Raw genomic sequence first — 15,764 nt, forward strand, 5'->3', positions numbered from 1 at the left:
TATTACTATTAATTTTAATTTATTATTAAATATAAATATATTATTTAGACTTAATAAATTTTATTTACCATTGATATTTTATATTAGATTAATTATTAAATATAAAATTTTGTTATTAATTATTAAAATATGATTAATTTAGATTTATTTAATTATTTTATTAATTAAATAAAATGATTTAAATAATTTTTAATTTTAAAATATTCATTTAAATATATTTTTATTGAATAAATAATTAATCAATATAACAATATATTAAATAACATTTAGTTATGACTACATTATTTCTTCTCTTACATTTGATCAAATAGTTATTTAGTTTTAATTTATATATACAAAGTTGATAAATCAAACACATTTATTTAACTTTCAGACATTAATTATACTATATATTCAAGATTTCAAACATAGACATTAAATATCCTAGACATTTAAAATTCAAACATTTAAATTTACATTTAATATTCATACCCGATCAAAACCGCCTTTAAGAGTAAATAAAGTAAGAAAAATTCCAATGGAAAATTCTCATTTAGCCATATTTAGGCTCTCTTTTTTTGGGTATTTTAAATAAATAATCCTTGAAATGAGCATCTCTCACAATTTACCTGTTTAATTTCTTAATTTTGGCACAAAAAAAAAATTTACAAATTCTTTCCAATTAAAAGAGAAACTTTGAGGATGTTGAGAAAAGCTTGCTTTTCTAAAGAAGATTGAGGATGGTCTTTCCAATTAATGGATGGTCTCTGCTAAAGATTGAGGATATTTTTACCCTTTTTATTTTCAAAATTATTTTATTATTAAATTTTTAACAAAATCCTCCTTCAAGCTATATGTATAGAATTGTATTAAAGTATTTTATATGTATAGAATTGAATTCTTTAAAATATTTTAAATATAAAGAATGCGACAAGTTTGATGAGCACATCTCACAAGGTTTGACATCACGAATTCTTTAAATAGTAAACTCTAGATAGTTCGCCGGTTTTTTTTTTTTTGTCCTTATCATCTTCTAAACTATACGACTTCTTCAGTGTCATTTTCACTGTATTCATTTCTTAACTCATTGAACTAACATTACAAATAAATTTTGTGCTCCAAAATTTGTCTCTTCATGTTCATACATTTGAATAGTGTAATGTGAAAACTTCTTGAATCTTTTTTATCTTACTTCTGAAAATACTTCCTTCAAGTACATGCAATGAATCAAGAGTTGGATTTAGTCAACAATATGACACGCATTATTTTAATTTAAATCACATTATTTTCTAACTCTTCTCCCTCTCTACTTTGATTGTCAATGATTAAATCTTCACATTCATTTACTTTTTATTTATTGGTTGTGTTATGATTATTTAAATTATACTTGCCCATTTTAATGTTTTTGTAAACAACACCAATACAATGTAATTTTTCAATGTATGTAGATATTTCTATTCAAAAGAAATATATAATTAAATCTATGTTTAGGTAGTCAATGAGTTTTGTTTTAATTATCACTTTATATTTATCTGGTAAAGCATTACAAATGGTTTATTGGGTTAGTGTTTCATCTTTTTGTCATCCAACAAAACTATATTTTGCTGGTTAATCACAACATAAATAAATATAAATATATATATATATATATATATTAACCCTAGATGATATTTTAGGTGGTAGCTTCTAGGGTGAGGGTAATTTAGTCCCTTATTTATTTTTAGATTTAAGTTTAAAATTAGGGATTCATCATTCTTTCAAAAGGGCAAAAAAACTATTTGGCCTTTTTTTTAATATAAATAATTACATGAGATTTTAAATTAAAAAAAAAAAAATTAATTTTAGAGATGAGAGATAATTTTTTTAAAATTTCCTGATTTAAAATTATTAAAAAAATCACTTCAATAATTTTTAAACTTATACTTAAAAACTCGAAAATTAATTAAAAATATACCTTTTAGAAACTTAGGGACTATATACACATTTCCTTAAGAAAAGTGGAGACTAAAAAGGTATATTTTCAAAACTCTAACTAAATGCACCTATTCTTCAAATTTGGGGAACTAAAAAGTAATAGTCCCTAATTATTTTTTTTTATAATAGGGATTAGATCATTAAAAATGGTAAAGTATAAAAGACTAAATTATTACTTATTAGTATAGCAAAATGTCACGTCTATTCGTGATAGACCACGATAGACTGCATTGATAAATTTATTATTTTATAGATGTTTATCACGATCTATCTTTGATAGACAGTGACATTTTGCTATATTTGTAAATAGTTTACCTAGTTTTCTAAATTTTGAAAACACCCCTATTTAAATTTTTTATTAAAAATATGTACATTATACTATAATAGTATATATAGTATCTTCCAAAATGAACATAGTTCAACTAGCATAAATTTTATATTCTCGACTTTGAAGTCAAAAGTTAGAATTCGTCTATCTCACATATTGTAAAAATAAATAAATAAATATACAGTTCCTTCTTATTTGAGTTGTAATATTAAAGAGAAAATAAAAAAAAAATCAACTAATAAATAAATTTGTACTTAAAAAAATAAATAAAATAACTACATCAAAATATCCCAAATATGGGCAACTTTTATATCTTACATTATGAGAATCAACTAATGTAAAGTTAATAGTGCATTAATTTCTTAACCTATTGAATGAGAATCACCAACAAAAATTGAATAAAAGTGTAGATAGATCCCTTAGCCTTTTCAATTAATTTAACAAAACATATTATAGTCATTGTCACAAGACAATGACAAAATTACTAATGTTCAAATCTCTTGAAATATTTCGAGACCGACAACTTAATTTTTGCTAGTACAATACGATCGTGATGATGAAGATTTATACTTCTGACCTTAAAGAAGAGAGTATGTGTTAATTAGCTGAAGTTCTAATATGTTCAAATTACATTTTACCTCACTTACTTCTAGTATATTTGTACTATTAGCAAGGTTTAAACTGTCGACAATGACAGAAATGTCAATATCTCAATTTTACGAAAATGTTAGATGTTTAAAAAAAATCAAATAAATTAGATCAAATTACACATTTAATCTCTATTGTTTGAATAAAGTTATGATTTGGTTGCTATGGTTTAAAAAGTTAAAAATTTAGTCCTATGGTTTGATAAAACTCTTATAATATTCTCTATGGCTAATTAAAAAAATAAATATTTTATGCATTTTAAACCAGTTAAAATGTTTATTGTTTATATTATATTAATATTAACGATATTTTATTGCTTACTTTTTGATATTGCAATGATTTCTTTATATGCTATAATAAAAATGTCGGTTCACCCTTATGTCGATATCAAACTCATTGAAATGTGAAAATGTAAATATATTGACGAAAACTTAATATCATGGATATTACTATTAGATGCAACTATATATATACTTGGCTAAAAAATTAAAAAATAATAATAATAATAATAATGGTAAGATTTAAGAGGCTATTTAATAAGCAATCTAATAATGAAAAATTGAAAATAATGAATTTATTTATAACAATGTTGTATTTTATGTTTTCATATATAACTTTGTTAACAAATTCAGAATTTAAGTTCCAATTTTTAAAATAATTTAAAAAGTGTTTGATAATATATTTATAAGCTATAAAATTAATTATAATTACTCACTAAATATTAGGTTGAATATAAATTATTATTAATTAATTTATGTAGTTGTTATATGTCTAAAAAAATTGTATAAATATATATCAGTTTGTAATATCGTATAGTATATAATATATCAAATATTACATATTTTAATTTAACAAAAGTATTTGAGTTTATAAAATGAAATATTATATTTATCCATATATTTTTATCTTTTTTAGTATATTTTTACATTTTAAAATTTCAAATTCAAAATTTGGATACATTGAAATATAAATTTGTGGCTTTTAATACTTTTTTGTTCCTAGATTTTGGATCTAGTTTCTATTTGGCTCCTAAGTTTTCAAATGTTATATATTTGATGCTTAAAATTTGAGTTTTGTTTCAATTTAATTCCTAAGTTTCAAAATGTTATATTTTTACCCTTGAGATTCGAGTTTTGTTTCAATTTGGTCCCTAAGCTTTAAGATTTTACGTTTTTAACCTCGTTTTTTAATAAATACTCACTTTCCATCCTTGATGTCAATTTCTATTAATTAATTAAAAATAATTATGAGTAAATTTTTAAATTTAATTTTAAAAGTGATAAAAATAGTTAAACTTAAATAATTATAATTCTTTTAATGATGTTTAATTCATTAACATAAATTAACACTAAAGACGACAAATGAGCATTTAGTGAATAATCAAGGTTAAAAGTATAAATCTTGAAATATAAAAACTAAATAGAAGTAAAACAAAACTCAAACGTCCAGAGTAAAATTATAATATTTTGAAACTTAGAGACTAAATTGAAACCAAATCTAAATCTTAAGGACTAAATGTATAATATTTTAAAACTTATCGAGTAAATAGAAACTAGACCAAAAATCTTTTTTCTTTTCAAATTTTTGAAAATAGAATCTGAGTTGTCCATCAAACAGATCTAAAACAGTGTAGAAATTTTGAAGAAACAATTCAAAATAATAACCAATTTTGTTATTAAACCTCTAACCGTTTAGAGTGTACCAACGGATTACTTCTAAATCCCAAGGCGGGAATCTTGTTTGAATTTTGAATTTCAAAACGGGGCAGCTCCGTAAATTAAATAATTATTAAAATATTAGAAAAGGAAAAAAAGAGAAGAAAAAAGAAAAAACCCTTTCGACAAAATTTAGAAATTTCATTTTATCCCCCTCAATTTTCCATATTTGCTCTCTTTCCCAAATTCAAAGCACTATATTAATTTCTTCTCACATTTTATCTTCTTCTTCATCACCGCTCCTCCAAGGTCTGCGATTCTTCTTCTCTCAAGATTTTTCTTCCAATTTTGAATCTCTTTCTCTAATTTTGTTCAATCTTTCTTCAGATCGAATAAGCCTTAGCCATTTTTCTGTCTTTAATTCGTTGCGATGGGTCAGATCCAATACTCTGAGAAATACTTTGATGATATCTATGAGTACAGGTTTGTAATTTCTTCTTCTTCATCTTCTTTTCGACTCAGGGTGTTTTTTTCATCGATTCTCATGGCTTTTGTTGATGTCTGTTGTAGGCATGTGGTACTTCCTCCTGAAGTGGCGAAACTTCTCCCCAAGAATCGTCTTCTTTCTGAAGTAAGTATCGAAATTTCGGTTGTGTGGAAATTGAAATGGATTTATCAAAATTTCTTGTGTGAAATCTTGTTCCGCTAATTGAAAACGAAATGGAATTGAAAGTGAACCCTAGCGATTTCTCAAATCGATTTATACTGCAAGCCTCGGAATCGTTGATCGATTGTGTGATTGAATCTGAATACATTGGATTTGAGTGAATTTGATGATGATTGACAGAATGAATGGCGAGCAATTGGTGTTCAGCAAAGCCGTGGATGGGTTCATTACGCAATTCATCGCCCAGAGCCGCATATAATGTTGTTCAGAAGGCCACTCAATTATCAACAGCAGCAAGAGAATCAAGCACAGCAGCAGATTCTGGCCAAGTAATTGGTTTATTATCCTTTTCTTTTAGATATACTAATGAGAAATATCTCACTACAAATCAAAACAAAAAAAACAAAAAAACAAAAAAATCAGGTGTTTGTGGTTTGTTGTGTAGTGCAGTTTCCTTCTCCAATTTGGAGAAGCTCTGTGGCCCAGTTAGATCTGTCATAGTCATAAGCCCCCACCATCGTTGATGAATTTGTGGTTTTAAATTGCTTTGGTATAAATATGGTTCTTATCTTCTCCTGTTCTTCTTCTTGGCTGGCATCTCTTCTGGAAACTACTTCTGATTTTCTTTTTTATGTGTTCTTTCTCAAAGTGTTTTTTTGTGTTGGGTTTATTTTTATTGTTATTGTGATATGATTCTTCTTAAGTAATTACTTGTAGGGTAGGACTAGAATTTTTTTTTTAATATTAATGAAATATCACTATTATAAGCCTCGGTTAATTTCAAATCATAAACTATAGAGTTTATTTATGAGTTTTTATCCAAGAACTAAATTTTATTTTTTTTATTTTTTTTTTCGAATCATAAGAACCAAATTTATAATTTAACTTACAAGTATTACATAATCAGCATTTTTTATTTTAGAAGTCTATAAATATTTGTTTAGTAATTTAAATGTTTTTATAAATTCTATATAATGTTCATAGTGTTATAGTCATGGGTTTTCTTTATGGAAACGGATTATAGTCCTGGGTTTTTTTTCATTACAATTGGGACCTCTTGGAATAAGTAAATATTTTAAATGCCAAATTATATATCTAGGAAACTATTGTAATCAAGTTTTTTTAATTGAAAATGCTGAATGCTAAAGCGTTTTTATTCCTTTGTTTTAAGGGTTATTTTTCAAATAAAGGAAAATAAATTAACTTATTTATAATTTTAGTAAAATGTCACCATGTCAGACTATACTTCTATGGTCGAATGATAGACTACTAGACTTTTATAGCCGTTTATCATTCATTTTGTTGTATTTAAAAATATTAATGACATTTAATTAAACTTAAAAATATTAATTACATTTTGTTATATTTAAAAATATTTTTAACAGGAAATTAATGAAATATCTTTTTAATTTTGTTGGAATTATTTTTAAAAGGATTATTGTTAGGTTCAGCCCGCGAGAATAATGTTGTGAACATTTGCAACAATGTTATTGTAATGCTTTTTGGCTGAAGGACTCGAAAGAATAAGCTTTTTTATTATTGTTATTGAGTTATAATTTGACACTTATTCTTTAATTCTGTTGTCCTAACATCTCTTGACAGATACTTAAATTAGGTAAGTAGAGACTAAATGATCATTTTTTTAACTTCTACATACATATCCATAGTAGGAAAATGAGCTAAAAGTAACTAAGTGATAAATGGGCCATATAAAAACCATATTGAACCAAATGAGAAGTTACATGATACATCGTCGAAATGAACTTAGCTCAATAGTATTAGCAAGACTTCCATCCTTAGAGGTCAAATATTGTACTAAAAAAAATTTACATAATACATCAAAACTAAAACCATTGGAAATAAATTAATATTTTAGTTTTCTTTTTTTTTAAATACTAATATTTTAAATTCTTTTTTAAATGAGAAGGATTCAAACTACAAACCCCTATCACCATTGAGCTATGTGCTCCTTTTGGCAAAAAAAATAATAACTTGAGTAGATGGAGTATTCGATTAGTGACACAAAACAATTAACCAAGGTGTCATCCGATTTTAAACATACATCAAAGGATTTAATTGAAGTCCGATTTTAAACCTACATCAAAGGATTATCAGTGATATAATGAAAATTAAAATTTTGTTACACCGACATAAAATAACGACATTAGTTGTAAAATAAACAAGACTAAATTGAAACAATTTCAAAAATTATAGAGGTAATAAAAATAGGATTAACATAACTATCACAGAAATCCCATAGACTACAAAAAGATAGATTCATCTCTAATTTTTGTTATGAACTATTCAACTATGAACCCTTGGTAAAACTATACATTACTTGGTAAGAATGTTCCATCTCTACACAACATTTTTTTTCCACTCTCGCTCGCAAATGATATCTGCTAATCAATCTCAGCATGAACATAATCAATGAACACAAAATTCTTTTGAAGTTCAAACAGAGCGTAAGCCAAACCGGCACTTGCGAGTGCAAAAGCAGCGAGAAGAACACGTATCTGCAAAGCAGAAGGGATGCCGGCGGTGGCTGCAAAAATTACAGTTGCACCAATTAGCAGCTTTTGCAGTGTCTGAAATGTGTTATAAGCTCCTTTGCATGATGAACAATGGAGTGTGTGTTGCTCAAATCTGTCCAGCATCTGTAGTGGAGAGAATATTATACGAGAAAAAACAACCCAAAGTATAATCTCATCAACCAATACTTATTTTCATGCCACTAAATCAACTAAACCACATCACTGGTCTATTTGTAAGTTGAATCACTTGGATTGAAGGCCCTAGCATAAGTAGTTTTACCTATTTTGAACCTATTTAAACAGGAAAGAATGGAAGATTCCTGCATATAGTTTAAGCACGGATACAAATATGACACTACACGGACTTAGCGACAGGTCATTTTATAAAAATTTATGACATAAACACGACAAGGACAAGTGTATACACACATTTTTAAAATATAAATCATTTTTAAACAAGAAAATTCAAAGTGTATGAATTTATGCATTTATATTCATAAAAAATTAGCTTGATGTATTTCGCTATCAAATTTTATTATTTTGTCATATGTGTATCTATTTAGCACATGTAACAAGTGTTTGATGTATGTCTAACAAATGTTGGTCCTATTTTGACTTTGCAACTAGTGTCAAACACATCTGTTACACTAAGAAATGTCCAATTCATGTCCAACAACTTTCGAAGTGTCTAAATGTCCTCCATGTGTTGAACATGGACATTCTAGCCAAATTAAAGTGTCAGTGGTTCTTAGTATATAGTTTTATAGCAACAATCAAGATGCTGGTAATTTTCTGTACCTGACGTTTAGATAGAACTGTTGATGGCAGAGGCTGGTTGCTGCTAGCCCCAAACCATTCAGGTTGGCCCTTTCCATGCCGCCTCAGCCAACTTCGGAATGCTAGCACCAAACGATCCGCTTGTGTTGGTGTAAATGTTATTTTAGTGTATTCTTTATTTACATCTGTTGAACCTTCCATCGACAAAAATATCTTCTCCTGACCCTGAAGAACAATCATGTCTCCATCATATACCTTATTTGATGTCCAATGCTCATGCCACCGAGGAACCACCTAATAGAAAAAGCAAACTTAGGACGTCGTACACAGCAATATCACATATTATTACAGATTGCATGATCAATAACAGTAGAGATGATAGTATATCATAAAAATAAGGAAAATATTTTATTAACACAGACTGCTTACCTGCCACCAAGCAGGACCAGGCATTGAAAACTGGAAGAAATTTCGAGCACTACATACAATAGAACGAGTTTTTCCTGGACCCATTGGCACATTGAAGGAGCAAATCCATATTACCCATTTTTGATCGCCAATTAAAGGAAGCTTTGTGTCAATCTCCACTCTGAAGAAAAAGTTTACATTAAGAGTTGAAGCCTACAAGAATTTGTGTAAAAGGGATTCACAATGTTTAAACTTAAACAAAAGGAAATAGAATAGAGAAACAGTTGCCAAAAAATTCAGTAGGGTGGTGCTAATATTGTGTTAGATGACTTATATTGTTTTTTTTTTTTTTTTTTTTTTTTTTTTTTTTTGAGGAGCTCCAAGAAGTCTATACTTTTGAGATGGTTGATATTTTCACAGACTAAAGATCCTCTAGTTAATTCTAACTATTCATTACTCTCTTCCTTACGCCCTAACAGTTAACTATCAGCCTTATATTTGTACCACAAAATGATCTACTGCCAGTCCCTGCCCAAAATACTTGAAGTTGAAACTAACTCTACTTACTAAAGAAGCTTATGCGGTGCACTCGGTCATACGTTAGGATTCGTTGATTGGTGGTAGAATAATAATTAAAAAGAAGTTTTTTATGCATATGGTTGGGAAAAGCAAGTGAATTAGTCAAGTTGTTGTAGTAAAATATGTTTAAAAGGAAGACGGGGATAGATGAGAAGGCAGGCAAATTTGGTTTAGAATTGAAAGAGATAGCTCACTGTCAAATGTCAATAAACTATCACTCTATCAGCCATTGTACTACGGTACCCACTAATGATTTGCATAATGCATGAAGGTAGCTAATCATCACAATTGCATAAGCAGCATAACTATTGATGTATAATATCAGAAAATCTGCAAGGGATGGTTCCAACAATCTTAAGCTATGCATTATTCAAAAGTGAATACACGGCGAAAACGAGTGAAATCCTTACTTGTTGATATAGTAACAAGGAGCAACAAACTTGGCACTGATCCTTGGGTTACCCTTATTTGCTCCAGAAAATCCCCAAGGACCATTAGAATCCAACTTGAAAGGTAAAGGTTTTGCTCGATCCCGCCTCCCTGTAACCTGTGAAGATGTTCCTTTTCAGAAGGAGGACATTGAAATCTTCAACAAAAGATAAATGTGGTTTTCTAGACCAAATTTACTAGTATACCCAAAGTACTACCGTCAGAATTTTTCCAATCAAATGTTCTTTTCTTTTTTTAAACATAATTAATCATCTCTTTTAAAACATGGTAAATATATAACAGCACTGACCAGGTACCATGAAGTTTTTTGGTTCTTTATATGGGACGCATTCATTTCACTAAGCATCCATCAGAACCAGAAAGAACAGAAAAACACTAACAAGCATAATGATTCAATCAATAACTAAACCACTGATGCAAATTTCAAGTTTAATTGATATAGGTTCTCTCACATTGGCCCTCCCTTACCTTGTGATGAGCAAAATCTATGTGGGAAGGATCTGAGACATTCTCCATTAGTGTATCGTAACCATAAAATAGATCCCGCTGAATCGTAACTGACGAGAACTCGGGCTTATCAAAGTCATCAGGGAGCCTAGACAATTGCAGTGATAATGAAGGAATGATCGCATATTGCGGTTAAATAATACATGGAAAGGTGAAGCTATTTAATGATTAATTCTGAATCAACTACCTTGGAGGTGTGGTGGCATTGGCTCTTTCCCAACCATTCTCATCAGGCCAAACAAAGAGGAGGCCTTGTGACACCAGAGTAGGGAACCTTGTAGCACATGCTCTAGGTGACTGATGAGCCCTAGATTCTGGGCCTTCTGATGATGCCTGGGGGATTTTAACACATGATCCACACCCATCAAAGGACCATCCATGGTATGAGCACTGCAAATTGCCACCTTCATCTATCCGCCCTTCCTAAAAAATCACATCATCAAATTGACGTGAGAAAGATTTCATCATACTACTCGTCTCCTTTTATTTGTGAAAAAAATTGCAAGAAGCAGTTTTGAACCATATGATTTATTGCACTTGCAACCACACTCTCAATCTTTTCCATCCTTATAACTTTGGACTGGTTTTAGGTGGTTAGAGACAGACTCTTTTGAGGTTTAGTCTCTCGTTAGATATCATGTTTCTTTTTGGGTTTTGGTTACAAAGACCTTTTGTAACTATTCTATTGGTTCTATTTTGTAAAGTTGGAGTCTCTTTTTTTTAGAGGGATTCATCTCTCTTAGCTTGGTTTTCTCGTCGTTTCTCTAAAAGTAAAAATAAATAAAAACAAACTTTGTGATTAGTTGGGTTTGATTGCAACAATTTCATAAGTTTGATGTAATAATTGGCACAAGTAACAATACTATAATTTAGAGGCGATTATAGTTTGGAATTTTAAGGTGAGTCGTTAAGGATTTAGAATCGGTTCAATTGTTCAAGGTATTTTTCAAGTTGCAACTAACAAATTATATCTAATCCAAGCTAGCATAAATGACCATATCAAAGGTCAATAATTCCATCTCTACCACTACAATGGTTGAAATTAAAAAAACAAGTCTATATAAATTAGAATTTTTTTGGTGACTAGATTTGCATTTTTTTCAGCTAATTCCATAAATTGGAATTGACAAGTTTTAGATGTAGGGCAAAAAGGAATTGCAAGAGCACAATCAACTGGCCAGTTCTTTTCACTACCACAAACCCAAAGCTCCGCCCAAATTCACCAGAGGGACTAGAGGATTCCAATGTAACACAATTTTTTAACCTTAATGGGAGCTAGATGGCCAGAATGCACTCACATTATCAACCCCTAACTTGTTTAACTTCTTCCCTTTTGCAAAAACTAAATTCAAGGACAAACCCAACAAAAACTTTTAGCATAACCTTCTTTAAATTTACCTATTAAAAAAAAAATAAAAAATAAAAAATAAAAAATAAAAATAAAAAAAAAGCTTCACTGTGCTAAATGAAAGTCAGAAAGCTTACAGACAAAGGAGCAAGACGATGAGGACATCTATCATCAAAAGCAACCCACTCGCCTCTTGATTTATCAAACCAAAGAACAATATCTCTTCCCAGAAGCTGAAACGGGGTTGGCAAAGCAGGGTCCAAATCTTCAATCAGAGAAACAGGGTACCAATTATCCCTCCAAGAAAACGGCGAAGACGAGCTCTCATTGCCCGATTCATCCACTTCCACTTCATCCGAATTCACCGCCTCAGATGTCTCGGATTCTGCCGTCGATGGCACCGTTGGAGGCGCAGCCACACGAACAGGCCTAATACCCGATGCCCTACCATGCAATTTCCTCAACGGAAAATTAGGGTTCCGATCCGCCGCAATTAAAGAAGGAACTATTCTGAGAGATTTTACATCATTTAAGGAGGATGTAATGAGAGTAGCAGAAAAAACAGATGTGGAAATCGAAAGAGCCATTAAAGAGAAGCAATCGAGCTCATTCAAAAACAAACACAGAAAATGAAATTTAAAACGGACAAGTGTAGATCAAATTAGAAGATGTTGCGTACACGTTTGAAGATGAAATTTCTAGGACTCTGTTGTAGAAGGAAAGTGAAGAGTTGCTTTCTGATGAAACTAATGGCGTCTGGCCCGCAGGAATTGGAGGGAGGGCTCGGATTCGAAGGGTTCAGACAGGGTTTCGGCCATGGATGAATCATGTCCACAGAATTTGAGAAACGTGAAAATTCAACAGGAAAATCGATGGAGAAAGATCGGCGTACGGTGATAGCGGGATAGGAAATTGGATTTTCATTTTTTTTTTTTTTTTTCTCCTTTTGTTATACCAACCGTATGTTGAATATTTGAGTGAAGCAACCACTCAAAATCGTTTTTCATTTGGACTCCATTTTTGTAACGTTTTCGTTTTTTGTTTTTTTTTTCATTTAAGAAGAAGTTGACATGTTGGTTAATGTTTCTATTTCTTGTTTCTAAAATTAGAGAAATGTTTCCAAAAAATAAAATCAAATTTGTGCTATTTTTATTTTATTTATATTTTTTTACAAAAATTAAAAATCAAACTTGATCGGTTGGTAGACAAGCGTGTCTTAACTTTCTTTGAGTGTCAAAATCTCCAGTTTGATTCTAAGATGAATCACTTCTATTTATTTCATTTTTTTAAGTTTTTTATATTTCTTTCTTAATTTTACACTACTTTCTAACTTATTTACACACGTAGCAAAATTTTACTATCTATTAATGATAGTTTACGATAGATATCTACCACACTGACATTTTGTTATACTTAAAAATATTTTCAACGATTTTATCATTTAATCAATTACCGTCTTCAATAGGTATATCTAAATATTTTTTTATTTAAAATTTAAAATTTTGCAATAAACATGCTTATATATTACTTTGATTTAAATTTTTTGTTTTTAGTACATTTAGAACCAGTTAAAATTTTACAATTTTTAAACTTTATTTATATTCAATTAGTTCACTTTAATATTTTATAAACACAACTTTTACATGATAATATAATTTAGTTGTCAATTGAGTCAACGTCATCTAAGACAAATGACTTTAATGAGAAATAATATTAGAAATCAAATTTAGAACATATAAATGATAAAAATAATTATATTATCGTTATTAATTTTGCATCGAGAAGGAAGTATGTGTATTTGATCATGTAAATTATGTTTTATAATTATTTTTTATATTTTAATGTATGTTATATATTTTTTTATTTTACATCATTAAATTATATTTAGGCTATAAAATAGGAGAAAATGTAAGGGACGAAATACAAGAAACGATAAACAATAAATGATTATCAAACAAGTTTTTGTTTGTTTCTTTCTTTTAAGAAATAAGAAACACAAATAGTTACCTATTTTTCTAGTTCTTAAATAATAGGACACAAGAAATATGAAATAGAAAATTAGAACATTATCAAACGGGCCCTTTGTTTTTTGTTTTTGGTTTTTGAAAATTAAGTTTATTTCCTCACATTTTCTTACAATGATTTGCATATTTCTTAATTACAAGAGATGAATTCTTATCCAAATTTTAAAAGTAAAAACAAATATTTAAAAACTACTTTTTAGTTTTTAAAAATTGACTTAGTTTTTTAAAAACATGGGTAAAAAGTAGATAAGAAAGCAAGAAATTTAGATGTGAAAGGGATGTTTGTAGGCTTACTTTTCAAAAACTAATAATAATTATTAAAAAAAAATAACTAAATAGTTACTAAACGAGATTGGAATAAATTGGTTTTAGGAAAAATGATTTCTTTTAGTGTTTAATGGTTAATCTCTCTAGTTGGTATGATATATATAATTACCAAAATGTTCTCATTAGTCCTCTACCTCACTTCCATCGTGGTTGTTATCGCTACCACCACCCTCACTGCCACCGGCAACCTCCAAAGACCAATGTTAGCAACTTTCGTGATCACTAGTGGCAATCTACTCCATCGAAACTACCTACAACCATCTCTGATAACCACCACCAATGACCAACTCTGACGATCACCACTAGCAGTCAACTTTGGTAGCCACCACCACCAACTCCAATGACAACTAGCTCTTGCAACCACCTCCGACAAAATCAACCTCGATAGCCAACACCAACAACCCTCTTCGACAATCAACTCTAGCAATGACCATCTCTAATGGCCAGTTCTAGCGACCAAGTATTATATTTATATATTAAAAAGAGAGAGATCAATAAAAGTGTTTTTAAATCAACAGTTCATAGTTTTTAATAGTCGTTCTTTATAGTAATTTGACATTAATAGAACCACCTTTAATATATCAGAAGACAAAATTATATAGAAAAATATTTTTTACAAAAATTAAGCAAACACAAAAGTATTTTTATTTTAAGTAGTTTACCAAAAGTGTTTATATGAGATTAGAAAATTAATTTAAAAAATAAAAAAATAAAAAATCAGACCCTTAATTATTCACATTGCTTCTCTTGGTTTTTAGTGGTTGTGAAATTAAAATCATCTTTACAACGGTGTCCAACTAAGACTCCTTATCTCCTAATCTAGTATAATAATATTCTCACGTGTTAGGACCTTTTTGCTCGCTTTTAACTAATCCAATACAATAGTAATCTCATATATTAGTATTTTTCTTTACTTTCTCATGTGCCCGTCCTTGTTACTTTATATTCTCATTAATGGTGTACGAAAGGTAATATGAAAATTAACATTCAATTAATATATTTTAAAAAATGATCACTCTTAATTATTTTTAAAAATGGAGACAAACACCAAGAAATTTGGGTTTCCCATTAGAAAAATAAAGGAGAAATATCTTTTGGAGATGTTTGGATTTTTATAAAAGATCAACGCATTGGACGACTTAGCAACCATAGAAATCCGTCGTATCCACAACCAAATCATCTACCTCAACGGGTAGGGCAATAGTGCTAAATTAAAGGTCAAAGGTTTTATACATTGCAAATATAGCATTAGGCTCAAAATATTAGTAAATATATTATCATGTAAAAAAAAATTATCATTGATAAGAGTTACCATCAATTAATAGTCTATTAGCAATAGATCTGTATATGCAATTTTTTAAAAATATTGTTATACACTTAATTATAACTCAAAAAGTGTGATCCACTGTAATTACCCTTTTAAATATCCATATCAACATTAAGTCTCAATTTTATAAGAAGATAGAAATATTGATAAAATATCGGTGTTGAACATTTCTTCAAAAAAATATATATATAAACAAAAAAAATCAAAACAGTACTTAAATGAGTAAATAAAT

The 15,764-nt window shown here is 29.0% G+C and overlaps 2 protein-coding genes across 2 annotated transcripts; one reads left to right on the forward strand and one right to left on the reverse strand.

The window, feature by feature from the left end:
* The first annotated feature begins 4,773 nt into the window (after positions 1–4,773).
* On the forward strand, positions 4,774–5,834 carry LOC120082997 (cyclin-dependent kinases regulatory subunit 1). Its single transcript, XM_039038455.1, has 4 exons — positions 4,774–4,893; positions 4,972–5,067; positions 5,155–5,215; positions 5,432–5,834. The coding sequence occupies exons 2-4, from the start codon at positions 5,015–5,017 to the stop codon at positions 5,582–5,584; spliced, it is 267 nt and encodes an 88-aa protein (XP_038894383.1). The 5' UTR covers positions 4,774–4,893; positions 4,972–5,014; the 3' UTR covers positions 5,585–5,834.
* Positions 5,835–7,459: 1,625 nt separating this feature from the next.
* Positions 7,460–12,675, reverse strand: LOC120082996 (pheophorbide a oxygenase, chloroplastic). The gene is made up of 7 exons (XM_039038454.1): positions 11,992–12,675; positions 10,694–10,929; positions 10,468–10,594; positions 9,960–10,096; positions 8,992–9,151; positions 8,584–8,856; positions 7,460–7,908 (listed from the first exon to the last, which is right to left on the reverse strand). The coding sequence occupies exons 1-7, from the start codon at positions 12,439–12,441 to the stop codon at positions 7,654–7,656; spliced, it is 1,638 nt and encodes a 545-aa protein (XP_038894382.1). The 5' UTR covers positions 12,442–12,675; the 3' UTR covers positions 7,460–7,653.
* Between the last annotated feature and the right edge of the window lie 3,089 nt (positions 12,676–15,764).

Source organism: Benincasa hispida, chromosome 8, assembly GCF_009727055.1.
Source record: "Benincasa hispida cultivar B227 chromosome 8, ASM972705v1, whole genome shotgun sequence".
Taxonomy (NCBI): Eukaryota; Viridiplantae; Streptophyta; class Magnoliopsida; order Cucurbitales; family Cucurbitaceae; genus Benincasa; species Benincasa hispida.